General features: G+C 43.0%; 1 protein-coding gene across 2 annotated transcripts in view; it reads right to left on the bottom strand.

The window, feature by feature from the left end:
* The window catches only part of tmtc1 (transmembrane O-mannosyltransferase targeting cadherins 1), a 132,904-nt gene that overhangs the window by 84,908 nt on the left and 21,001 nt on the right, over window positions 1-26,995 (bottom strand). For both annotated transcript variants that reach the window (XM_076722539.1, XM_076722540.1), the window contains exons 3-4: window positions 16,170-16,243; window positions 12,174-12,350 (exon numbers count right to left, since the gene is read on the bottom strand). In XM_076722539.1, coding sequence (XP_076578654.1) covers window positions 12,174-12,350; window positions 16,170-16,243 — 251 coding nt within the window. The remainder of the gene's footprint in view (window positions 1-12,173; window positions 12,351-16,169; window positions 16,244-26,995) is intronic.

Genomic DNA, 26,995 nt, shown 5'->3' with positions numbered 1-26,995 from the left:
GCATAGCACCTTTTATACAGGAACTGCAGCTCAAAGTGCTTTACAAGAAAGAAATCACATGCACCAAGTGAGTGCTTTAAATAGAAAAAACAGAATGGACATGGATGGATGTAATCTCACTGTGGTCCGATCTGCCTTTACGGCACAACCCAGTACTGCCCCAGAGACCACCTCATTCACAAATCATTATTCACTTTGAGTACAATACGGGTGAAAATATAGATAAAGATAAAGCATCAATTTGCAGCGTGAAATAAGAAAATATAGGTGAAATAGATACAATACATACAGGTGATTTTCAAGCTTTACACTCAGTGTGTGTTATGATTTTCCTGCTCAAATCTAGCTTGTATGTGTGTGTGTCTGCATGGATTTAAAAGTTCAGTTAAGTCTAATTCTGCAGCCCCTGCTTAACCGTGATGTAACGGGCTCTGAGGTGTACTTTGCATATTGACCCCCCTGAATGTGATAGAAGCTTCTACAACACGTACAGCTAGCAGAGAACTGTCTGAGCATGGTTTGAGTTCATGCATGTCAGACATAGCTGCTGGTATTGTTAGATTTGTTCTTCTCCACAGAGAGCAGGAATATTGTAATAGAGCTGCAAGCTAAGCTACAATGCAGGTAACCACACAGTATGGCTGACTGAAATGCAAAACATAAACAAACAAATAAATAACGGCGCAAATCCATCAAGTAGATGTTGAGATACTTCACTGAATAAGTGAAAACTGACAAGCTGGAGGCATTGGAGGAAAAGTTAGAGGATCATCAAAGTGATTTATCATGCAGGGAACGAGAAGATCTGTAGCAAATGTCATGGCAATCCATCCAATGGTTGTCAAGATAATTCATTCTGAACAACTGCTTTCTCATGGGGGCACAAGTGGAAAGGTAAGTAAGCAGGAATCATCTCCTGGGGACCATGAAAGTCTACAAAACATCTTGACAAATCCATAAACAAACGGCTGCATGCTGCTAGCATGGCTAAAATACTACATGATGAGGCAGTTTACGGCCAAAGTCTTTCTCTACTGCTATATTAATAAATGCTATTACACATTTCCAATTGATCTCTCCATATTGAACCTCACTGAGATTCTCAGCTGGGTGTTTGATTGATAGGAGAGCTTGCAGGTCAACCTACAGCCAATTGAGTCAGGGTCAAAAGCATGAGAAACGTTTATTTTCCATACACAGGATATGCAGTATTCATTATAAAAAAAGATCTTTTAGCTGTCAAACACTTTGAAGTGACGGCCTGGCCCACCAGTCTGCGAGCTGACAGTTTGCACATTTCTACTTTAGCAACAGTGTCGAAAGACTTTGTTCCATCAGGCAGTGGGTGGCCTCAGTCAGCTTCAAACAGCTGCTGAACAAAGAGCTCGGCTGAGGGAAAATAAAGGCAGCTTTTCATTTCTTTGTTTCCATGTTTTATAGGAGCCGTTTCCCAAACAAACTCCCAATTAGCAGCGGGTCAGTGTTTCATGTGCTGCGCTGAGGCTCTGAGCCCTGCCGGCCCCCAACACTGGGAGGCGGATGATGATGAGGGGGTGATGACGGGCTGATCCGTTCACTCTTTCTCTGCCACTCAGTGCACCCAAAGTCTGCCACCCTCTGAGCTGCTAAATTCCCCTCATTTTTGCCTGATTCTGGTTTATTCTCTATTCCTTTTGTTCCATAAACTCACTGTTCATGCATTATGCACAACTGTCTTCCTCTCCCTCCATATCTCTGTAAATCTTTCACTCTTTCTCTGCTGCTCTCTCAGGAATGCATCCCTAATGTCTTGACAGCAAAAATGCAGCATTCTGTCACCACGCTGGAGGGAATGCTGAGCGATATGAAACGAACGATTTACCCAGACATGATTTCATGCAGTAATCATTTTTTGTATCAGCACTGTCTTTATTGAAAGTGTTGTTAATGAATGTAGTTTGGATAACTCACAAAATAATCGTCGATACAGCTGATAGAATAAACCCAGACTAACCCTCGGGCTGCACTGAAGGCATAACGTATGTGGACAGTTGGCGGAGTGGACGAGCTGTGGAGCATCTTTTTGCGGGCTACACCTGCAGCGCACATACGGCGGAGGGTTTTGTGAGTCATAGGCAAAGCAAGACAGTGAGCTTTTGTTTGTTGGATTATCTTTTCAGTTTTTCCACACAGCAGAAGGCTGTTTGTGTAATATGGGTAAGTTAATATCAACAGACTACAGTAGGTTATGTAAGGGATAAAGTTAGCAAGCAATTGCCAGCTGGTACTGGCAAAATAAATGCCAACAGGGTGGTCAAGGTCCCAAAGTGGAAGCCCTGTTTTAAACTCCTTGCACTGCAAAAACTACAAATTACTACATATAACTTAAATAAGAAAAATGATCTGCCAACAGAACGGGAAACTTTAGTGAAAATACCAAGTCTCAAAGGATCCACATTCATCTGAAAAGTACTGCAGCCAAACTAAAAACAAGTGCACTAGTCTGGACACAAAGAAATTCTGACTTCTGCAGAGCAGCTTTTGTACTTGTCAGTGTCGATCCAAGAGCTGGATAATTATGGAGGTTGTGAGGCTGCAGAAGTTATAATGGCTTGTTAAGAAAATTAAGGACAAAAAAAACTTGAAACAAATGAAATGATATGACATAAAAACTTCCTGGTAAGAAGTTACATCTCATCAGACAAAAAGCATATTGTCTTGATTCCTTTCCATGGATCTACACCCTGCATGTCCGTCCTCTGTACGGCTGCTCACCAACACCCCATCAAAGAAGGCCGGTTGACATCCTGTATATGATTTAGATAGTGATATTAAAGATAATAACGTTAAACTAAACATGATGCTGTGAAATTGTCGCTCCAAGCAGAGACACACGGACATAAAACGTATTGGACATATCGCAATTTATCAGGAGGGGGACATGAATGAATCAAATATGGTGGTGATATGGTGAATGAGACTGTCAAGTGGGCACCATGAATGTCTGCCCAAAATTTCTGGCAAAACATCCCAAAAAAAGCTGCTCTCACTTCTGGCAGTTTGTATTCCTCGCACGCAAACAGGGCCAGTAAGTCTGCTAACTCATCTCAATTTCACATTTAACATCACAGTATTTCCACCACAAGTGTTCCACCGGTTTTCAAATGTGGATACATCCTGTTTGATCCTGTTAACCAACAGTTGGCATGCAGCCTGCCACCTCCTCGAGTGCTCAGAATCCGACAAATTGCGGAACACAGTGAAAAGCAAATTTCAAACAGAGCGTGCACAAAATCAGGATTTTTTAACTCCAAATGTTCCCGTGGGCCCTCGGATCTTGATTTGACGGATAAATCACTCCTCCAGAGTTAGTTTTCACTCAATAGCTTTGCTGTTAATGAACTTCCAGTCTTTTTATCTCCTCCATCAGTTTTCCTCCCTCTCATTCTTCCTGACACTTTCTCCATTTTCCAGACCTCTTTATCTCTGACAGATATCCAAACTCTCTGCCTGTCAACCACTTAGCCTTTTCAGAGGATCCACTGGCAGCTATTGAGGTTTAATTAAGGCTTAAATTAAATCAGCAGCAGTTTAATCTTCTCTGGATAGCAGACAGGGAGATGGACTGGCAAGACTGTCTGCGATGCTGGCAACATCCCATAATGCTTCCTTGTAGCAAATCCCATAACACAACGAAGACTTACAGTATTACTAACCTGCCTTCCACTAACAAATTCAACTTGACTCTCATTTTTAAACCCAGGTGAATGATTTTGTTCTGGCAGGCTGCTGATTATTGTTTGTTTGTCTTGAGGCTTGAGGAAGAAGGAATGCCTTCATATCCGACAACAACCACAAGCATTCACACTGAGTCCTGACAGCTCGTCCTGGGCCTCAAGGGGAACAAGGCTGTCTCTCAGAGGAATAGTGGACATTGCAATGAGGAAAAGAGGAAATGCGGCCTTGGAATAATTCGATTAAGGCCAGACTTCGACAAAAGACTGACCTCAAACCTGCAGTGATATCTGGAAGGATATTGTGGTGGAAATTCTTGTGAGCTGAAGGAAGGAGCTCACCAGGAGACTTCAGATGTCTTATGCAGAAGTATTTATCGCAGGCTTGATGCATCAAGGAGAAGCTGATGAGCAGCATAATGTCCACAAGTGAACCACGGTAGTGCCACACCAAATCCCTTTCTCATGGGGTGTATTAATACCCTCAATGTCACATGTTTTCCTTTCTACTCCTTGAACTGTTCCCTATTACAGATATTCTATACCTACCTTCTACATTGGTGGTACTCTATTGGATAGTCAAAACCAAACAAAAGCTCTGACCATACTTACGTATGCCCTGACCTCAAACCCTCTAACTGAGGACACTTTCACCTAATTTCTTATTAAAAAGTGAACTCCACCAGTCCTCCGAGGATCGGTCTGGTCTATGTCTGTACAGTTTATCTATAGGACCTTGGCTACCTCTGTAGTAAGAACAGGGGGAGAGGTTACCTATCTGCTGTCTGCTAGAATGGTCTCTAAATATTATGTTGATGTGTCTCTGTCTGAGGTCTCTGTGTTGTCCAACCTTGAGACCTTTGGGCTCCTAACTGTACAGAAGGCCTGTGATAGAAAATTCCCTCACAGATATATTATCCTATTGGCACTGCCTTTAATTTTCATTTTTACATACCTACATCTGGAATAATTAACTAATCCATTGGTTGATATCTTGATGTAGTTTCAGCTCGTCAACTGTGAGCACTTTCTGCTTTTTTTGCTATATGTTGTATTTGCCATTTTCAAATGAAGATCTTTAGGTTTTAGACTTTTGTCTGGACAAAACAAGCATTTTTAAGATGTCACCTAGGGCCCTGAGATGATGAATAATTGTTAGTTGTAGCCCAAAAACATATCCTCAGAAAATCTTATCAAAAAACAAACAAATTTCTAGAGTCACTCTTCATAACTACACACTGTGTCAGTGCAACCGCATGTTTCCCATGACAGCTGTGAGTCCTTTTGGTGTCCATCAAAGTTACATGTCAATAAATCTTTCAATCATGTAAATCAGTCACTCTTTTTATTTTAGATCTTGCAAAAATGATGCTACATTCATCCCAATGAAAGGTGCACAACTGGCACGGATACAAAAAAGGTTTCAGGCTTCAATGTTTCTGAACATGTGGTTGGAAATGTTTACCTCTTCGGTGTCTTTTGGGAACCGTTCAGCATGAGTTTTAGAGTCTGGCTGAGCCACTGACTTCCTGTTGGCTCCCAACACATTAATGGCACAAACATAATTTGCTGAAATGGCTCTTGATACTTTTTGACATTTAAAAAGTCACACTGTGATGATTAAGAGTTGAATCAATGCATTCATTGTTTTCCAGGTGCTTCCTTTGTGACAACAGTGGGTGAGAAAACGTCTTTTTGGGTCAGTGTGCACTGCATGACCTGCAAAACCATCAACACCAGGAGCCCACAGATGACTGACTGACTCCATGGCAACACTACATTTACTGTTTACATCACCCAAAGCATGTTGGCTTTACAAAACTCTAAAATGACTGAAAATGTGTAGTTTTCATTTCACCACCTACACATACAGTATTCTGACAATACTTAAGCATAGACTGTCAGCTTGGTTCTTCTCTTCCTGGAACCCTGTTATTCTCCTCTGTTCATTCAAAGACTGATACTTTCTGTGTTTTACAGTCTTTGTACATCCTGTTACATCCTGCTCGTAACATGCACCGTTCTAAACACGCGTCTCTGTAATTCATCCTGGCATACGTGGCACAATTCTTATATTTTGGACCTGCATTAAAACGTATTTTGTCCTCAGTTGTGTGGCTCTGAGCAGAGTTTGGCTGCACTACAACAGTGTGTAATTAGGAACCTGCCAAAGAGTGAGTGTGTGGGGTACGAGAGGTTAATCTGGCTGTAATCAAATGATTAGCTTGCATGTACGCTAACAGATACAAAGAGACAGAGAATTGCCTTTGGCTGCCTGCAGGGCAGACACACACACACACACACCCACACACACACTTTAACATGGGTATGCGTAGAAATGAATGAATGAATGAATAATTTTATTTCCATGCCTGGTCAGTTACATAATTCATCGCTCATAGGATTATTAAGATATGTTAATCAACAAAACAAATATTCCGATGAGTGTGCCCACCAGCATCTAACGGCACAATATACTGACCCCATGCAAAACTGAACAGCCAACATGTCGTGTCCCAGGACAGCAATGTCTCCATCTTCACAATGAAAGCGACTAAAGCTCATCCTCAGTTCCCTTCTTCATCCCTATATGCTGTGTTTTCATGTGTAGTGACAGTATATGAACTCATCTCTGTAGATTGACCTTTTAGTTTTAGACAAATGATACTGAATGTATGTAATACTTGTTATGTCTGTCTGTATGTGTGAGTGTGAGTGTGTGTGTGTGTGTGTGTGTGTGTGTGTGTGTGTGTGCGCAGAGGAATGTATGAACTGCTTCATTCTTCTTGGACACTACAAGTGATTTATGGTATTTAAAAGATGAAATGGTTGGTGTCCTTTTTTAAATGCCTGTCCTCTACAAGACATCTAACGCTTTGAACTGTGTGTGTGCGTGTGTTGTCTCTCAGTAGGCAGACCACCTTGCACCTGACTGAAACCAGGATCCAAAGACAATCCAAACGATAAAAGGTCGCAACAGTGAAGCCACTCCCCACCTGGCTGCACTTGTAATTTTGGCTGAGCCAGGAACAAAGTCAACACAGTTTGTTTACCAGGGCTTTAGCTCAGAGTCAGAGAGACAGAGACACCAAAAGATCTAAATCCTGCAGAGAGACATCTGTATCCCTCCACACATGCTGGCTGCCTGCTGCACACTGACATTATCGCAGTGCTGCAGCCCTCTGCAAGCTTTACACCACTACCACTGCTATTACACAGGCTTAGTGCTGTGTGTGTGTGTGTGTGTGTGTGTGTGTGTGTGTGTGTGTGTGTGTGTATGCATGAGTTTTAGAGTATTAAGTGTTATCATGGCGGCTGGCGCTAATCTAGAGGAGGACATAAACAAGACGGAGAGTGGAGACAAGTTGGCCGCTACACAACGAAAACACATGCTGGTCACAGATCAGCATGACACTGCACACACACACACACACGCAAACACACACACACACATGCATGCATGTACACAAAGCTGAATGATATGTCTCAAAAAAATCTACTTTTCCAAAACTTAGAAACAAAGTCTAAAAAAGGCTTTTCTGGTCATTTATTTCGGCTTTAGTACGTAACCTGACTGGATCAAATATCAAATTCAGTTCTGTGTCGTTCTCTCTCTGGCTTCTTCTCTTGATCACCGTTTTCTCTTGCTCGTTCCCTCACGTTCACTCTCAATTGCGCACCTTTCACTTTTTATCTCGCTCTTTCTACACTTGTTGAAAAACCAGCCACACTACTTCAGAGTCCAGTGCTTGTGTAATATGCGAATCAAACTATACACACAGTGGAGAAGCGATGAGCAACATTCAACCCAGCAAGCTCTACCTCAAAAGTTCAGGGACCATGAAGTTTGGCAAAGGAACTAAAATTTGACTAAAAAATGGCGTACCTCAAAAGGTTGCTGAGTTCCTAGAAAAGCTATGGTGAAAGCAGACCATACCTCCTTTCACGCCCCCTAATAATGAATTAATGTGACAATCCTGGAAATTCATTTTTACGTCCTTTTGACATTGTAAAGTCAGCAAATTGTGGACAGTGTCACATGATGTCTCTCATGGAAGAACAAATTCAAAAATGCTAATGAAACAAACATGCATGGGAGATTCATACTCAAACACAAGCCCCGCAGCTTCTGGACGTCTGCCACATTTCTAAGTGACAGGCGCTCCAGGGTAGTTTGCCTAAAATAACCTCTAATACAGATTAAACTCAATACACACACAAACACAAACACACACGCTCATACATACACATACACCTCCCGAATGAGTGTTTAAGTGTGTTATCAGCTCAGCCAGTGCAGTGGCAGCAGGCTAATTCCAGTACATTCTAGGCCGGCTTACACAGCAGGGACCCTCCCAAAACATCTGGACCTGGCTTTGGCAGGGACAGACTCACACATAAAAGCATGCACAAACTTATGCAAATGCAGAGAACCACACTCACACACACACACACACACACACACACACACACACACACACACACACACACACACACACACACACTCGTGCATGCACACAGTCTTAGAAAGCCAGGGCACAGCTTTTAGTATTGACTGAAAATGTAGTTCTTGTACTGGCTTGAAGCCACATACACATGCATGCACATGTGCACACACACACACACACACACACACACACACACACACACACCTCACACCCTCTTGGAACTCTGCAGACAGGAGCACCATCTTTATGAGGCGTACAGCAACATGTGGACACAATGATACGGCTCGCACTGAAACATCCGGGATGAACATGAGGAATTCCTCGTGTTTGGACTGTGACCAGTGCAGCATTAATGACCCACACTGCAGAGTTCTCTGAATGTTTTTCTCAGTTGTCTATACATCAGTGCTGACCATTTTCCAAATCTCCTTTTTGATTGATGCATGTATCTTCCCTTCCTTGCAGGCAGCCACTGGATTGCAGAATGTCAAGGACTTAATGAAAATCAACTTGCAGAGACTTGAAACTTGCTGCAGATGGATAATGCATCACATGTACTTGCCTTTAGGTTTCTCGATGAACTATCTGAGCATTTTAAAATGCACAAAGGTCTGAGGGAGAGAGTTAGGTCAGAGAGGAATGTTTTCCATCAGTGGTCTTGAGACATTTTGACCTCATGACTTAAATGATGGGCTTGATTTGAATGTGCTCTGATGTGATATTTTTCGGTTTAAATTCTTTGGAAACAGCTATGACACTTGACTGGTGTTTCAGAATCATAGTTTATGGTGTTTTTTGGTGTAATTATCTGTTTCCTGTTGCTGTGTCTCATACATTGTATCCAGTAGCCTTTGAATGTGAAAGTAGAAACACACAGAATGGGAACTGCGAACGTCTCCCTGACTTGGTCGCCTGTGGACTGCTCCGTCACTTCAAATGCAGACTGACTGATGTGTAGTAAACACTGGACAACTAGCCAAGGTAGTCGTCAGGCTGTGACGAGAAATGAATGTGACCAAATGTGTGCTTTTCTGTGGACTTGATGAGCATCACTGTCTTGATGCTGCTGAGTTAACACTACCTGTGAGAGGGCTTCCGTTAAAAAAACAATGGGTGCAGGTGTTTCAGTGAATTTAATATGCTGCTTGTGTGTGCCGCCATTAGGTCTCGTGTCAAGGATACAACAATGTTTTGCTTGAGGTTAATTACTGCAGTATGTTCTTTGATTCTGTGTTTCGCCTGAGGAAGGTCTACGACTGTAAGCTCGACGTGACTGAATAGAACGCAGAAGCTGTAACTTTGACAAAAAAATAGAAGAAGCTGAATAGATATTTTCTGTGATGGATTATCTATTTCAAGTCTCTGCAAGTTGATTTTCCTGGTGTATCTAAATAACGGAGGCTGCCTAGAAGGTAAGAAATCAATCTTAAAACTAATGGTGTACTTTGGAAAATAGCTGGCAGTCATGTAAAATATATGTGATTTGTAGTTAATGGGCTAAAACACACAAAACACTGGTATGGTCCATTAATGCGAGGAAGACGCACAGTCGGAATGATGAAGAGACAGGAGAGAGTTGGCCTTGGCTGAAATGGAGTGTGATTTATCTGAAGCTTACTGCTCTTCAGACAGCTGGAGATGGAGAAACACAGCAGCAGCAGCAGCAGCACAGCATGCTAGTAAAAAGTGGGACATGGATAATGGCATCTGTTTAAAGCCACACAGGCACGCACAGGAACGACTTTGGATTGAGTGCATTCAGTATCTATCCACGAAGGAAACATCCCTTCTGATGTGGTGGCATTGTCACATCTCTGCCATCTGTGGAGCTCAGTGTTTGAGGAAGAGCTATCCATTGTCCCGCCTCAACCTGTCTCAGCAAAACATTTCCATATTTTGTTTTCTCTTTGCAAAAGAAGCATCTAAAGGAGTTATTACAGTTATTCTAACACACTGTAAATACCAGCAAGCAACTGAGCAAATATTGAGTTGCTAGCTCTCCAACAGTGTCACTGATAACGTTATTAGCAATCAAACAGGAGTGATGAATACAAATGCGAAGACAAGCTGAAGAAAGGCCCAAAAGTTCCTTTCCACTGTCCATCCTTTGCCAAAAGCACTGAACTGTCCTATCCCGACCTTCCTCAAACAATCACAAAGCCCCCTCTAGACGCTTTAAAGTCCAGCGACAGAGTCTACCACATAACTTCAGCACCTGAATACACCCAGCACCTATGTCAGGTATCTGTTCGTGGACTTCAGTTCAGCCTTTAATACTCCCTAACTGTTTGCACAACAACCTGACACAGTTGCAGGTACCTCACCCCACTCTGCAAGTGGATTAATGCCTAACCTGTCTGCACCCAGAGCTCCACAGGTGTCCTCTCCCCGTATCTGCTCTCCCTGACAACACCTCCAGCCACCCTCCCATCCAGCTGGGCAACTTTGCTGACGACACTATGGTCCTCGGCCCCATCAAGGACAATGATGAGTTGGCCTACAGGAACACTGTGTCACAGTTTGAGTACAGATAATAATCTGGAGCTCAGCATCAACATGGCAGTGGACACGGTCATGGACATAGTTACTTATATAGTTTCAGTAAAGCTTAGTATAACTAATGCTTGTCACCTCCTTCGATGTATTGTATGTGTTTTTTTTTTTGTGACAGAATTGCTGATTTGTCTGAACATGGCCTGAGCAGAACTGAGGATCAAAGCCTGTGAGTTGGCACAGGGCCCAAACATCACACTCTTTTATGTTCACCCTCAAGCTCGTTTACTCCCTGTGTATTAACATCAGACTCACAGCAGATCTGCAGAGATTCGAGCTGCATTGCACTCCAGTGTGGCTGTAGAAATTAGACTTTGTTTCTCACAATGAATTACTTCCCATAAAACATTGATGGAACCTTGGTGCACAGTTGCAGTTCTAGAGAGAAGCCATTGCTCTTTGCTTCTCAAGGACTGACACCCAAATCCAGTGTTTACTGCTGGAGCCCTTTTTGAGTCTTTTGGGGTCTCAGTTGAGTCTTAAGGAAATCAAGACAAGTCCAATTCAAGTCTTGGGTGAGCGCAAATCCAAGTTAAGTCTCACAGCAAGTGACGCTAGTCAAACTCAAGTCCTAAGTCTTGTGAGTCTCAGGTCATTTAGGGCAAATCCAAGTTAAGTCTACAGTCTTCACAGAGCCACAGTCACAGTCACTCAAGTCTTGTCTTTCAGATCTCTGAATACTGACCACTAAAATGACATCACGTGTGTTAACAAAGCTGTGGCTAAGTCCTTCTAATGCATAGGCCTATACTCAAACTTTCATCGAATGTTGTCTTTTTGTTTTTTTAAGACTTGGAATGTATTTGCATTTGAATCTTAAGTCAAGTCCAAGTCGAGTCTACAGCTCTGTGGACTGCTTATGTTTTAGATTGCCCAAATATTTGCAGGACCTCATAGGACAAGTCTAAGTGAATTCACAAGTTTTAACAAGCAGTCTTTCAGATATAAGAGCAAAGAAAGAAGAAAGACACACCACCAGCTATAAAAAAAAAAAACACAGTCCAATTAATGCGTGTACAGATCTTTTTGGCTAAACTCTTACTTTTACCTACATCATCTCAATATGTCTGAATTCAGCTTTGTTCTAAAACCTCAACCCAAAACTTCAATTAGTCCAATTAGTCCTCAGACTGAAAATTATGACGTTTAGCATAAATGTATGCTAATGTATAAAAGTAAACAAACACCCACACTGACATTAAAAATTAAAAAATGCAGTCCTCTTTTCCCTTGCTATTTGTGCACACAGTTTCCAAAAAGCACACTCTCTAGCTCTAAAACAATTTGTTCATGGTAGTGCAGTGGGCAGCTCCCAGGTGTAAACGAGTTTAGCTGTGTAAATATAAAGCCAAGCACAGCTGAAAAACTGTGTGCACACTGAGCAAGACCATTGCCACATAAATCAAGAGACGAAAAACACAAACAAAACATAAACAAAGCAAAAATCCTGTGGGCTTACCAGATGAGAGGCTTGCGGCAGAGCACGAGGGCGTCGTAGAGCATGCACACTCCGAACACGGTGATGCCCGTCTCCTTGACCAGCATGGCGCAGGTGCCCAGCAACAAACTGACAAGCAGACATGACGTTGACGCCGTGGAGGGCAGGGAGTCCTCGGAGACACACGCACCCACACTCCTGAGAGGAAAAGAGAGGGTTGAGAGCAAAGATGATTTAGCCTGAGCCCAGTCACACAGAGAGGATGGCAGAGACATTTAGCATTCATTTAATGGAACAGTCGTTGTAGAATGAATACAATTAATACAATGAATTGCTTAATTAAGATCTGTGTGTAGGCTACAAATAAGAAGTAGCATATTTAAATGTTCATATTTAGGAGTCAAACAAAGTAACATAAGCATTCGTGCAATATCAGTAGCCTGATCACCGATACAAGCACTGTGACAAAGGTAGTAATATTAGGCTGAACGCCAATTAGCAGCATTGTCGGACATAATGATTTGGACTGTAACTTATTATTTAAACTCTTAACCTGATCAGCGTTCCACCCAGGTGAACAGATAGGTGAGCCTCAGCTCCAGGACTGTCAATCAATTAGTCTTTCTCCTTGCAAGCAACATGAGCCATGAGTGCTGACCCTCGATCCCTATGAATCAGTACCTTCCATATTGGACACCATCACAATTCAAATAAAAGCATTTTGTAACGGCAATTTTCTACGACATTAATTGTACATTTGTAGAAAAAATAAAATATCTCAACTGCAACTATTCATATCAAATGATAGTCGTTTTCAAATAGTCATGCTTATAATAAGAATGATGATGATGATCATAGTAACATCTGTAGATGAAGCTAACGATTAAGATAAATGGCAGATAAATGTCGCGGTCCACCACCTCTCAATTACTCTTGAACATCTTCAAATCTCTTGTTTTGTCCGACAATCAATCTAAGAGCAAAAGCACGTCTGCACGTTGGAGAAGCTAAAACCAGAGAGTGTTTAGTATTTTTGCTTTAAAAAGTAATTCAGTGATGAATCAATAATAAAAATTGCTGAAGGTCAACACATCAATTAAAGGAGCACTAAATGATTTGCTCATATCCTGTCTACAATACTACGTTATTAAATAATAAATCATTATTTTGTTGTTTTTCCAACTTCACATTTATTTTCAGATTATTTGGCAATAATGTCTTTATGATAACATTGTGGGAGGGCACACTGTAACTTAAACAAACTAAACCACTTTATGTGAAGGTCTAACTGAAAGTGATCGCACCTGAAATGTCGCTAATGCTTCTTCATTCCACAGGAAAACTGTGTGTTAACAACTATGAAAGTTGGAGCAGGAAGTTTATCAAGTAAGCTTGGCTATCCTGTTGGTTTGTTTCAAATGTGGATTATCATATGACTAATCATGTTTCTTATTTTTGTGTATTTGTATTTTTGTCATCATGAACCCACATCTCAGTAATTACCTTGTTGAATACAATGTTAATTATCAGAGATACCACAGGATGGCCCAAACAATGAAAATTATACCAAAGTACTAATAAACCATAATTATCCCTTAACACAGAGCGGAAAGGACACTGTCAGATTAGAAAGATATTAGCCAATGAGTGCAAAGCTCCTCCTCTGATCACATGGTCTTAACATGGAAGCCTTTGTGTTGGGGACACCATACTGAGTAGTTACTAAACAGACTCATTCAGTACGAATCACTTAATGATGAGTCACTTTTTTGTGCCCCCTCAAGTAAAGTGACTCATATTGAGTAGTTACTAAGTAGTCCCTCAATACTTTATGATTATGACAAGAGGCTACTGACTTTTTACTGAGAATTCACAATTAGTTATGTAAAAACAAACGAGACAGAGTTCTCAAAAAATACATTAATCATACTAACACCACATATTCATAGTCACATTCAAGTCATATTCTGGAGCATTAGTGATGCTGATGCCTTAAAAATCAATGTCCAGTCCCATAGACCTTGCTTAAAACCTGCCATCTTCTGTTCGGCTCCCACAGCTGGACCGCTGTCCATAGGGAGCATCCTGCAGCCACTGATTCAGACCGTGTGCTTGCTCCTCCTCAGCGAGGGGTCTGTGCTCTCCTGGCTCTGCTGATGTTGCTGTCTCTCGGGACTCCTCTGCCACTCCTCTGCCGCTCCTCTCCCTTGGTTTGTTGTCAGCACATCTATGGTCCAGCAGGCACCGGTACACAGGAACCGAATTTTCAACTGTCTAGGTGCCTGTGTAAAGGGCATCACACCCACCACTCTGCTGCTGGTTCAAACTCACACCTCTGCCTCTGTAGAAGTCGTCCACGTCAGTACCAGCGGCTTAAAAAGCCAACAGCTGGAGATTCTCAGAGAAGAGTCTGTGCACCCCATGGACACCAGAAAGCAGCGTGTGAAAGAGAAAGTGTAGAAATCTATATGTGTGGCAGCAATCACTTCAGGGTGTCAGATCAGGACACTCTTGGTGTTCAGGTGTGGTAAAAAGATGCAGAGTCCAGGTCTGGGGTTTAGACTGTTTATTTCAAACAGAGGTACACAGAAAGGTGTGTGTGAAGTGAGTCTGCTGAAAAATAAAGGTGTAAAAATGCAGAAGTCCATCAAAGATGAGCTGTTTGTGTGTGGTTCTGTAGAAGAGTACAGGCTAATGAGAAATGCAGAATACAGCACAGACAGCAATGCAAACCGAAGCTGGACATCAGCATCTATCAGAGTTAAAGGCTAGGAATGACTGTGTAACAGGCTAGCCATTAGCAAACACACAATAAGCATTCAAACTGTGCAATATGTGAATGACAACCACTGTAACAGTCGCTAATTAAAGTCTGTGAGGTCCAATGAGCTCCTGTCGTCTTCCACACGTCTCACTCACTGCTGCAGTGTGGGCATGAGCTCACATGCACAGAGCCTCATCAGGCACAGTGTGTCATCTCTATGTGTGTGATATGTGTGTGTGCTGGTGTGATGGAAATGTCACTGCTAATGTTTTCCTGATTTTTGTTCCTCAGCTTGGTCAGTAAAAATGGAGATTACCCTCAGTAGCATATTTCCTGCCTCCCTGCAGGGGGCCGTGAGAGAGCCTGCCTGTGTGTATACTGACTATGCCCCATGCTTCCCTCAGAGCGTTATGTTGTTATATTGTTATTTGTGCACTTATGGTGGGACTGTGCTGAATGAACCTAACAACATCAAAATAAGCTCCTTATTCAACATGCACTTTTATTTTCTTCTGAGCAGATGCTTATATCTACATGTTAACCAGAGGGCGAGACATCCGGTGAAAACATTTTTAAAACCCTGTGCATATATGTATATGCATATGTGTATATTTTGATACAAAAAGAAAAGGTGGACAGCTTGAGGACTGAGAGAGAGCCTGCTTCCATGTGTGTCATGACTGTCTCTGAGTTACACTTGTAGAGAATAAAGGCACAGATCCTGTTTCCTGGTGTGTATGGCGTTCTTCAGCCTATGAGCAACCATCCTGCAGCTGCTGCATTCATTTAATAATCAATCAAAATTGTCGTTCGAGTGAGCAAGGCGCCTCTTCGAGAATCTCCGACTGTTGATTCATGGCAGTGGCTTTTTAAGGCATCAGCACCACTAATGCGACAGAATATGACTTGGATGTGAATATTAATGTACACGTGGTGTGAATACAAATATTTTTGAAGAACTCTGAACTCCCAGTAAAATCTCTGCAGCTACTTGTCATGCATGTAATTGTGAAGTAATAAGGGACTACTTAGTGACTATTCAGCATGATGTATCACTTTACTTAAGGGGGACACAGAAAGAGCAACTAATGATTAAGTGATTAGTAATTACTGAGTCATCACTAGTTTGTGCAACTCAGTGGCTGCTTCAGAAGTAATTGGGAATGACTAGACAACAGACTCCCAGTGTAACATCTGTGTATTTTTATATGTGTTTGTGTTCAAGGTGTGGGGACGGGACAGAGTCGCCTTACCTGATATATGAGAGGAAGGTCAGTAAGAACAGCAGACAGGCCAAGACATCAGCCCTGCCCACGATACCAGAGACCTGCAACACACACGTACACACAGATCTTAGTGATTACTCATGTGCCGGACAGCTACGTTCATGTAGGTCCCATTGTGTTTCTACGCTGCAGTGAAATGCACAACTTGACCCGCTGCAGAATTACAGTGATTATGGCTCGGGCAGGTGCCCATTATTCACAGCCAAGACTGAGTATCAGAGCTGCTCTATAACAGCTGCCCACATGTAGGCAGCTTGAGAAGATTTCTTTGAAGTTGAGCCTGCATCACAATGCTAACTGGGAAAAAAACATAAATGATCATACTGAAGCTTGTTTCCCCAACAGGTCCAATGGCAAAAGAGAGAAGCTCACAAACATTCTCCAAGTGTTTTAAGAACAGCATTCCAGGAGTCACATTTCCCACAATGCCTTTTAACAGATCCTAGAAAAAGCCCTCACACTTACTTGCAAAGTTCTTCTGTCTGAATGATACGTTCTGCAAGATGTGTTCAACATTTTGCAACAGCCTTTGAAATATGCATGGTAGGTGTGTCGAGGCTACAACACAAATAGCCATTAACATACCAAAGACGACGCGACACCAGCAGACACAGATTAAAACCCGAGGGACCCCCCATCCACCAGAGGTTTTCATATCTGTGCTGTTAGTGGTTTTGAAAAGGTGTAGAAATGAGTGAGTGGTTAAAATGTGGTGGGGGCGCCGCAGAGCATAATCTTGCCTTGGTCCCCACAAGGGCTAAAACCAGTCCTGGAGTCATGTTACATATACAGTAATACCACTCATGGATTTAATCTAGTATAGATGAAGGCCAAAAAGTTTAGTAATCTCCAGGCGTGCTATGGGACTCCTCAGGCTGTACTGTTAGCTTCCTGCCTGGGAAGGAACAGACAGTATGTGTTGCCTATCTTCTTAAATTCTGCTGTGTTTATCCATAAAATTGATCGACAGAGTCAGCCACAGTTCCAGATAGTGATTTTTGTGTGTGGTGAAGCAGCAGTCAACTACAGCCTGGCAGAAGAACAGTAAACATGTCCAGCAGACACTGATAAAGAGCAGGCCGGGAGGGGAATGACGATGGAGGGCAGTGAAGGGAGGAGGAACAGGAGAAGAGCAGGGAGAGGGGGGAGGAGGATGGACAGGAGCAGCTCCCACACACACACACATGCAGCTGGCAAGAAGATGGTGGGGGAGTGAATGGGAAACAAAAGAACAGGAGAGACATATTAAATTACAACAAGATAAAATTAGTCCTGGCTACAATGCTCAAAAGCTTTCATTGCCAAGGTATTCAATGCCAGAGTCTGTAATCGAATGCCTTGTTTTTGATGTTTTATTCAAGGTTGTCTCACACCACAAGAGAGATCATGACGGCACACTGTGTATCCAAGACAGAACTGTGGAAACACTACAGATTGTGAGGCGTACTTAAGTTGGTCAAAATGACCCAAACCAAAAAGAAACCAATGTATGTTTCTGCAGTGACAGGTCACACTAATCTAGTGTTTTCCAGGTATGAATTTGGTACCAACAGACAATTTCAACACTGTAATTTGATTGGTGTAAGAGCTGTTATGACAGTTAACCCACTTGGTGCCAGCGTTAGCCATGCTGAGCCTCATCTGTGATTTCAGCACCTCCTACAATATTCCGTGACTCCACATGTTACTCCGTCATGACAGAGTAACACATATATGCTGTGGTTACAGGACAACTTGTTGCTGTGAGGTTTGACAGTGCGGTAATTTGTCATCATTACAACTGGAACAATGACAGAGAGTTAACTGATGCATGCTAGCCGACTCTATTCCATATGTGCCTACAGGAGCTGCTGATGACTCGGCAGAATCTGAAATGAAATGAACAGTATCATCTAGTGGAAAAACATGTACGTTTGCACTATCCATGTGAAGGCTTAGTGTCCAAACTTGCTAGCATCCACGTTCCAAGTGGAATACAAATTTAACAGCACAATGGGTCCCCCCAAATATTGACTGTTATAAAGGTACAGACAGCTGAAATTGATTTTTTTTTTTTTAATGGAAAAATAAATATGATAATCAACACTGTGTGGGCTTTTGAAAAAGGGGAAAAAACTGGATCCAGTACATACATGTCATCACAGCCTTCCAACAGCAGCCAGTTCATAACCAATGTCACTGAGAAATATAAAACACACCCCAATGAGTGATGTCACTGCAGGTATTCCACCTTTGACTGTGATGGAGAACACTATGGTGTTTACTGCCGAGGTCCATTAATAATAAATGGGTTTCTAAGGGCAACCAACTGGTGTGATTAGATTTTCTTTATAGAAATGAAATAATAGAACAGAATGCATAGAACAGCCATCTCACTGCACCCCAGCTGCGTGTACACAGCCGCTGCTTGCTGCTTTGTTTGAACGTAAGGCTGGGTAACGGAATCAGCTCTCCTGTAATCACACTGCTCAATTCTGATATATCACGCTTCTGTCACACACTGTAAAGGTAGACAACAAGTCAGCAAGCCAGCATGAGAACAGAATGCTACAAACTGTTGGCAGACTGGGGAAAAAAACTACTACTATTCCCACTTGTCAGAGTCAGATATTAACAGATACAGCGCCATATTAAAACTCTGGACCTCAATCATGTCTAAACCCTGGCTTCAGCCCTGTCCCTAAAGCTCACTAATTAACACGGATCACAGTCATCTGATCCGTTGTTTTAGAGGGAGTAACAAGTGGAACTATTGCTTGGCGTACAGCAGCAGTGAGGAGAGTCTCTGCCGGCTGCCTGGCGTTCTCACAGTGACGACAAGTCTCCAGGAAATCACTGCTTCTCGGCTACATTTCACACGCTCAGCCATCACAGCACGTGGTGTTTGTATAGTGCTGCTCTGCTAATTTTCCCCCTACACACATAAGATTACCATAGGAATGATGAAAACTATGGAAATAAGAGCAAAGTTATAAGAAACTGGAATCATCGGAATATTCTTCAAACTTCACAGTGCCTGCAGGAAACACACACATACACACACACACACACACACACACACACACACACACACACACACACAATCATATCCCATCTTGCATGTATGCATGCATGTAATATTAAAATGTTATATTATGTAAAATAAAAATGATTCGTTGTAGTCTCTAGATTATGTACAACTGCAGTGTCCTTGGTGGACATAATTGAATGGGTGGGCCTGCATGCGAGAGGAAGAAGAAGAACATGCAAACTTCACACAGAAAGGGGGATCGAACCAGAGACATCCTTGCTGTGAGGAACGTGCACTACCTGCTGCGCCACCATGCCGCCCCGTGTTGTATGTAATTATCTATTCTAGTTCGTTTTACATTCTTACTTAAATGGATGTATGTGTGTTTTTTTTGTTATTAAGCAATAAAATATCTTTGACAAATCCAAAAATGTCCCATCACCTACATCTGTCTAGCAAAGCAACCACGAACAACAAAATGCAAACGTTACAAAGCACACTGCAGATGGACAATCTTCAAACTGTGTTCAAGTAGGGTGGATTATTCCTGCAAAGCTACAATCAAAGCCAAATGTCCCCTAGTCTCTTACAGAGGAAGGGTGTGTCTCCAGGAGACGTCTAGCGGAAGCAGCTGCAGCCTTCTGAAAACGAGGAGACACAGGTTTCACACTCACACTGACCGAGTTTCAGCTTTCACTTTGCTGTTTGCTGCTTTGTATGTGGAATTCTCCAAAACATACGGAGTGTCTGTCCATCAGGCAAAGTGCCTCTCCAACACACACACACACACACACACACACACACACACACACACACACACACACACACAACACAGAGTCAAAAACCATCCACTTATGGGTGTAAATAATCTTCTTTCATCTCCCTGATTCCCAGCGGTTTAAAGCACTGTACTAAAAGACGTTGCTTAGTCACCCACAAACACTTGGCTGGCCGGGATGGACGGAGATGAAAGGGAAGAGAACAGAGGAGGAAGCGAGGGATGAAGAGTGATTGAAGAAGAGGTACTAGAGAAGTGCAAGATGAAAGAAGAGTCGGGGGGAGGGGGAGAGAGGAAAGGGTAGAGTTGTCTCCCTGTATGTATAAAATATCTGTGAGTGAAGCCTCTATCTCCCTTGATACATACACACCCGTGCACACACACACACACACACATAATGAATAATAAGGTGTTTGGAAAGAGCAGTAAACAGATTCCTCTCTTTAAAGCTGCCGTCAGTCACTCTGTCCATTTAGATATCACACACAGACACACACACGCACGCACGCATGCACGCACACACAGCTGCTAAAGACTTCTGATGCCAGGTTTGATGGTTTGGAACAGTGCTGTTGTAATGACAGGCTGACTCTCTGCCACTACACCTCTTTTCTTCACCTTCACTCCATCACTCCTCTGTGTGACCCTTCCCTCTCTTCTCTTTGCTCTCCTCCTCCACTGTCAACCTTCTGATCCCATCACTCCATCATGTCTTTACTCAGTGTCCTTCACTTCTTCCTTAGTGGCCTGATGTTCAGAGTGTGTTGCTGAAGGATGGTGGATCTGGACTAAGACATCACGTCTTTGCATCCACAGCTGGTGTCAATGAGCCCAATGTGCTAATTAGCTAGGCAATAACACCCTCACACACATACATACATATATGTGTATATACACACACACACACACACACACACACACACACACACACACATATACATATACATGTTTTAATTATGTAATATTACACATATGTGCAGCATATGTCATATACACACACTAACAGATATAGCATGTAGTACAACCATGTAAAACCACAATAACAATATAGTGGTAAAATGATATTATGATATATTGATATAGCGAATACAATACAATGTAAAAGTAAATGATAAAAGTAAAACTGGAGTATTTGCATGACACATTTTCATCTGGGGATTTGACTTGAAAGGTTTGGAAAGGGCCTGGAATGAAACACCACCAGGGCCAGCTTAAAGGGGCATTCCACTCATTTTACACACGGAGATCAGTGTCGCACACACTTTGAGAAAGCAGCTGTATCATGTCTTCTGCAGCTCTGGAGGAGCTCTGTAAAGTCTGAGAAGATAACCCTAATGTCATCAGGGTTATCTAAGACTGGGCTTAAGCTTCATCTTTTTAACAAAAAGCCTGCGTGATTACAAAGCTCCGTGGGGGCTTGGAGACAGAGGAGACACGAGCATTTACAGGCAGGAAGGAAAATCTGCATTTGGCTGCATTATTGGACAAGTGTTTTTGGTACTTGACTCATAGAAGGGACTAAAAGTCAGAGCACGACTGCCTTTGCAGACTTTAATCTGTCTCTCACATGTTCCAAACTTTATAGAAGCACAATAAAATGCTCACTGGAATGCCCCTTTAATCTGATCAAGGTGTTTACAGGAGGCATTTTAATTGTAATTCAGCTGTTAGTGTGATTATTAGTGGAATAAAAGGCTCCGTATGGATACAGCCAGCATGACAAAGAGAGGAGGAGGAGGAAAGAAACATACCTATTTGTCTCTCTCCCCATGTCTCTGTCTCTAATTCAGGCCTATTACATAATTCTGTAGGAATCTGAGCTCAGCTGCAGCTGCCTCCCTGCATCCAAACCCCAGCACAGGGGGAGAGGAAGTGTAAAAGTGCAGCTCGGTTAAACACACCCAAACACACACATACTGAGAGTGTGTGACTTTTTCCAGGCAGACTTTCACCCTGGGCACATTCTAAGTACAGTTTTGTATCTGCAGTCGTCTGTCCCTCGGCTCTGTCTGTCCTAGACTTCACCAACAGCCCAAAACAGCTTTATTTAGTTTATGTGTGTGTGTGTGTGTGTGTGTGTGTGTGTGTGTGCGTGTGTGTGTGCGTGTGTGTGAGGGCCCACAGCGACACAGCACACATATGGTTGATGGTATCCACACATGGCCAGCATGCTATCAGCAGAGAGAGGAGGAGAGGAGGTGTGGATGAACAGAGCCTTTCAGCTCTGAAACAGGAGCCCCATTCACAGCCCCACTGACTGACTGCCAGAGCGGCCATATTGGACACAGAGAACAGGAGACAGTCTGAACCCGGAGACACACTGATACTGGCTCTGTTGAGGTTCAGGCTGAGTTTATTTAGAATGTCAGATTAATGATGAACAACTGCAGGGAAAAGGAGACGTTCAGCCTGTGATAGAAACAGCCCAGAGGGTCTTATTAAACGTCCCGCTATTCCAAATGACTACAAAGAGGGAAAAAAAACACAGAGAGATGCGGATGTCTGATTGCAGATCGGGGTATTGCGTAATATCAGAACTCAGGAAATTGAATAATGGTACAAAAACAGAACACTTCCACATAAATGACTAAAGAAACTCATTCAGCCCAGAAAGCAGCCTGACTGTTAACATGCAATGAAACATTTTACAGCTTTCTTTCTAAACTCTGTCAGCATGTAATAAGATTCACTGAACACACACAGCTGTCCACCGCTTCAGTCTTAGTTGATGCTGGCTCCGCTTTTTTCGACTTGCTCCCACATCTTGCTGTGAGACCATGGCAACCGCAGGAAGCACGACATAAAGGAGCTGACTTTACCGCTCTGAGTTATACACCTCGTCACCAGCAGCGAATTAATGAAGAGGCACAATGTTGGAGCAACATCAGCTTCAAAGTTTCCAGTCTGTGCAAACCTAAGACTCGGGGGGATCCAAATAAGCATCGTGAAGTTAGTTATCGTGTGAATGCAGATTTGGCCCGCTCGCTAACAGTCAGCACTGGCAGCGGCAGCAGTGACACACAGCTCATGGAGGCAATTAAGGCACTTTACAAGCCTTAGAGCTCAGTCCCCACAATTAACATCGAAAGTCATACTCTTCAAATTTCTAGATTCAGTGCAACTTACGCTTTGCAAGTATCTCATTATCTCGGATTTTAGTCGAAAAATAAACGTCCGTAAATCCAAAAAGAGACACTCCTTGTAAGCACTTGCCTTAGATTCATCATGTTTTCTTCAGTATCAAACTAATCCAGTGACAGCACGCTAACTCAGGCGTACTTTGAATCATGCCAATTGATTCAACACATATAGGCTGCATGTGTAAGTGCAGTGCTTGCAGAAAAATGTTACTCTTAAAGTCTATTTTCACTGGAGTGTCTGTGTGTTGGGCTCTGAGCAAAACGGGAGTGACCGACACTCAATCCTGCTAACATTGTTAATGTGCTGTTTTCATTATCCGGCCTGTGTCAACATTATGTTATGGTCACCACCTTAATTAACCATGTTGGCAATACTAACTTCTGCTAATTAGCTGATGAAGAATACAATTAGTTTTTGCAGGTACCTGATGTTGGCAGGAGATGGGAAGCACAAAGCTATTGTTTCTGTACAATTCACTGGCAAATCATTCTTCAGTCTGGACTAAGGTGATGCACCAAACAGTACAGCACTACTACACCTACAAAAAAAACCAAGAAACACCTTCAAAGGCTGAGAGCGGCAGCTGTGTGTGAGCTGTGTGTGAGCTGTGTGCTGCGTCTTTCCTTTTGTTTACAGATGTGCTTTATTCCTGCTCCTACGGAAGGGTGTTCACACAGCACTACAAACGTATTGAAAATAACAATGTTGATCCCATGGTGCTTTTATCTTGAAAAGCCTGCCGGCACCATCTAGGCTAGGCTAGGCCGAGATCCGTCATTTAGCTTTTGTAGCTGATGATATCAGCTAATGTTGTAGGCTATCTAAAGAGGAAAGCAAACTGCCATCCATGTCAAACACACCGTGTCTGATGCTGCTCGCTGTTACACTCTGACAGTGAAACAGCTTGGGCAGAAACTAACAAACTTTTATTAAGACGTCTTGTTTACAACAGACCTAATGGAAGAACTCTGACTAGAGAAAGGAGCCAAACAGCGAGCTGTGCTGCAGAACGCTTCAACCTCAGTGAAAACAGTTATGTGTGTGAATGGCCGCTAAGTGTTTCAGTTCAGATAAAGTTTAGTCGTGCAGAGGACTGGAGGCTGCTTCTGGTTTCTGATCCTTTCTAGCATGTGACCGGGTGAGTGAGGAAGAAGGTCAGTGGAGAACATCATCATGAGAGCGACTGGCTCTGTGAAAATCCCCCCCCCCCCCATGTGTCTGTGCCTCTCTGTGTGAGTCTATCTCTACCAATCTCATTCCTTATCACGGTGAGAAAAATGAACTCCATCTGCTCTTAATGATGGAGCCTGTTTATACTGAGGTGCAGTCTGGGGTATATCATGCTCCCTGTGCTGGTGTGTGTGTGTGTTTGTGTGTGTGTATAGGAGACTTTCCATCCACTTTTAATATATTTGCATAACACTAGCTGATGGAAACTGAACATTCGGATTACAACACTAGGACTGAGCTTGGATAGCAAGCTTTGAGTCTTGTTCCAAAGATGGTAGAATATCTAAATTCTCTGAGATCTGGAAGCTGGTGAATCTACTAACAAGGAGTTTTTGGGAGGTCTGCAGGTCAGCGCCTCCGTGAGCCTCTGAGGTCTACATTCCATGTCTTTGTCGATCTGTAGAGACATTTCTGCGGAGCTTCACAAAAGCTGATTACAGATCTCAGCTGAATCTCATTTAGATGAGATATTTCAAACGTATGCAAAAACACTGAAAGCTATTCCAAAGCTGAAAAAAAAGATTCCGAATTTGATTCAGATTCCATGAAATGCTTTCGAATGGAGAGCAAACGTGACTTGTTGGAGGGGTGGTGCACAGGGGCCGGCAGCCAGCTCTCCCCCCTCTCTCCCAGTCCGAGTGTTTCTGCCTGTTCTGGCAGTTTGACTGGCATGCTGGGAGACGAGCAGGGAAATCAAACTCTCGCCTACGCCGGCCCGGAGACTCTGAGACCTTATTTCTGACTCCTTCACGCTTCCTGCTCTCACTTTCTTTTCTGTCTTGTCGTCTTGCTTCCCTCGCTCCCAGCTCGCTTTCTCTTCCTCTTCTCTGAACCTTCCCTTTGCTCTCTCCTGTCTCCGTCTCCGTGTCTCTGCCTCTCTCTGTGCAGGGAGTCATGGGAGCGCCCTGGCAGGAGGCCTGTCCTGTTACAACCCCTGCTGCTCTCCATTCATCTCCCCGTCGCTCGCTGCCTTCCTCCCTCTCTGCCTGCATGGCGTTCCTTTCATCGCCCCCCTCAGCCATATCTCATGCATTTCTCTTTCTTCATTCAGCTCTTTCTCCATGCTGCACATATTCTTCGCCTCCATTCATCTCCCAGCCCCCCCCACCCCCACCCCCACCCCTTGCACTCATCCCCATTCCAATATCTCTGCAGTACTTGTGTAGTGAACTTCTGAGCACTGACTGTCACCTCACCTGTTGAAGTGAGGGGGAGAAATAATAATCTGCTCTGCTCTGCTCTGCTTTTTTTGCATAGATTCCACTACTTGACTCACCGTCTCTGGGAGTCAGACGAGGGAAACGTTTCCCTCTGGGAATCTCATGCAAAGTAGAGCAGAGGTTGTGGGTGTGAGAGCTGAATTCAGCTGACGTACAGGGACACAAAAGACTCACTGAAAGCAGGAGTGAATGAAATAATAATGTGATACTGTACTGATCCCAAAGGACCTGCTCTCCTCCTCAAAGATACTGTTACAGGGTGGACACCGGCACCATGAAGGGCAGACCACAGACGGAAACCAGGCCTCATTTCTCAAAGGTAGAAAGGTAGGTTCTTACAAGTACAACAGAACTGTAATGTAAAGGGGTCACTGCTTCTAGAGAGCATGCATGCTTCCCCTTCTCTTTCAATGAAATCCTCAATGTTACTTAACCTAGAAAGACAAGAGTCTCCTGGATAATCTGACAATCCTACGAGGATTTTTTTTCATTTTTTTCCCCTAAGTTTGGCCTGGTATATACTACAAAACCCATGAGCCTCAGCTGCTGCTGCTGCTGTGTACTGTGCATTGAATTCAAAACACTTTGTTTGACTCAGGGACAAAACACAGCACCATCACTGCTGTATTCAACTGAAGCAAAAACACCGAAGTTGACAACTGTCACTCATTAGCAGCACACATAAGAGAACGTCAGCATCTTCCATTTTGTATGTCCACATGCTTGCACCTTGGAGATTTTGCTTAAAAAAACAGATATTTTCGAACAAGGCTGTTCATCTTTTGTACTGATGATTCAACACGGAGCTTCGCGTCGATCCGAGCCGTAGAGGAGCCTCGACTGTCAGTCACATAACAATGTCAGTGGGAAAAAAGAATGCCACTATTCCCTCCATAACCAAGGGCGCGCAAAATAGTCCCTTACACTCTATTGTTCCATCTGACTTCAGTGGAGGCACTTTATCTAACACAAGGCAGGCCGCCTCCACTAGAATGCTGCAGGAAACCTCGACCATTTATGAATTTATTATTGACCGGCCTGCAGTATAACAGCTGCTACGATGCCCATCATCTACTGCACTTCATGTGCATGCAGCTGCTCCACAGTTCACAGCATATCAAGAATCAGATTCTCAGGAGTGTGACAATAGCAGCAGACCACAATGATGCACTGACAGAGGGCTTTTATTGTGAAGTAGCTGCACCACAGAGGTTTAAGTTAACCTGGAATGCTAACCCACTGCTTGGATCTGCAGCTTTTGTGAGATCAGAACAGAATATTCATACAGATATGGAGTTACTAGGGAGAATATTCTAATTGTTGTCTGGTGTTAAATGCCAGTTTGACCACAGTTTAATCATCAATGGATGAATGAAACACACCTTTGGAAACAAGCAGCTGTGTCTTGTTCACA

The sequence above is a fragment of the Chaetodon auriga genome, chromosome 22 (genome assembly GCF_051107435.1).
Source record: "Chaetodon auriga isolate fChaAug3 chromosome 22, fChaAug3.hap1, whole genome shotgun sequence".
In the NCBI taxonomy this organism is placed as follows: domain Eukaryota; kingdom Metazoa; phylum Chordata; class Actinopteri; order Chaetodontiformes; family Chaetodontidae; genus Chaetodon; species Chaetodon auriga.
This window is presented reverse-complemented; position numbering and strand designations above follow the sequence as displayed.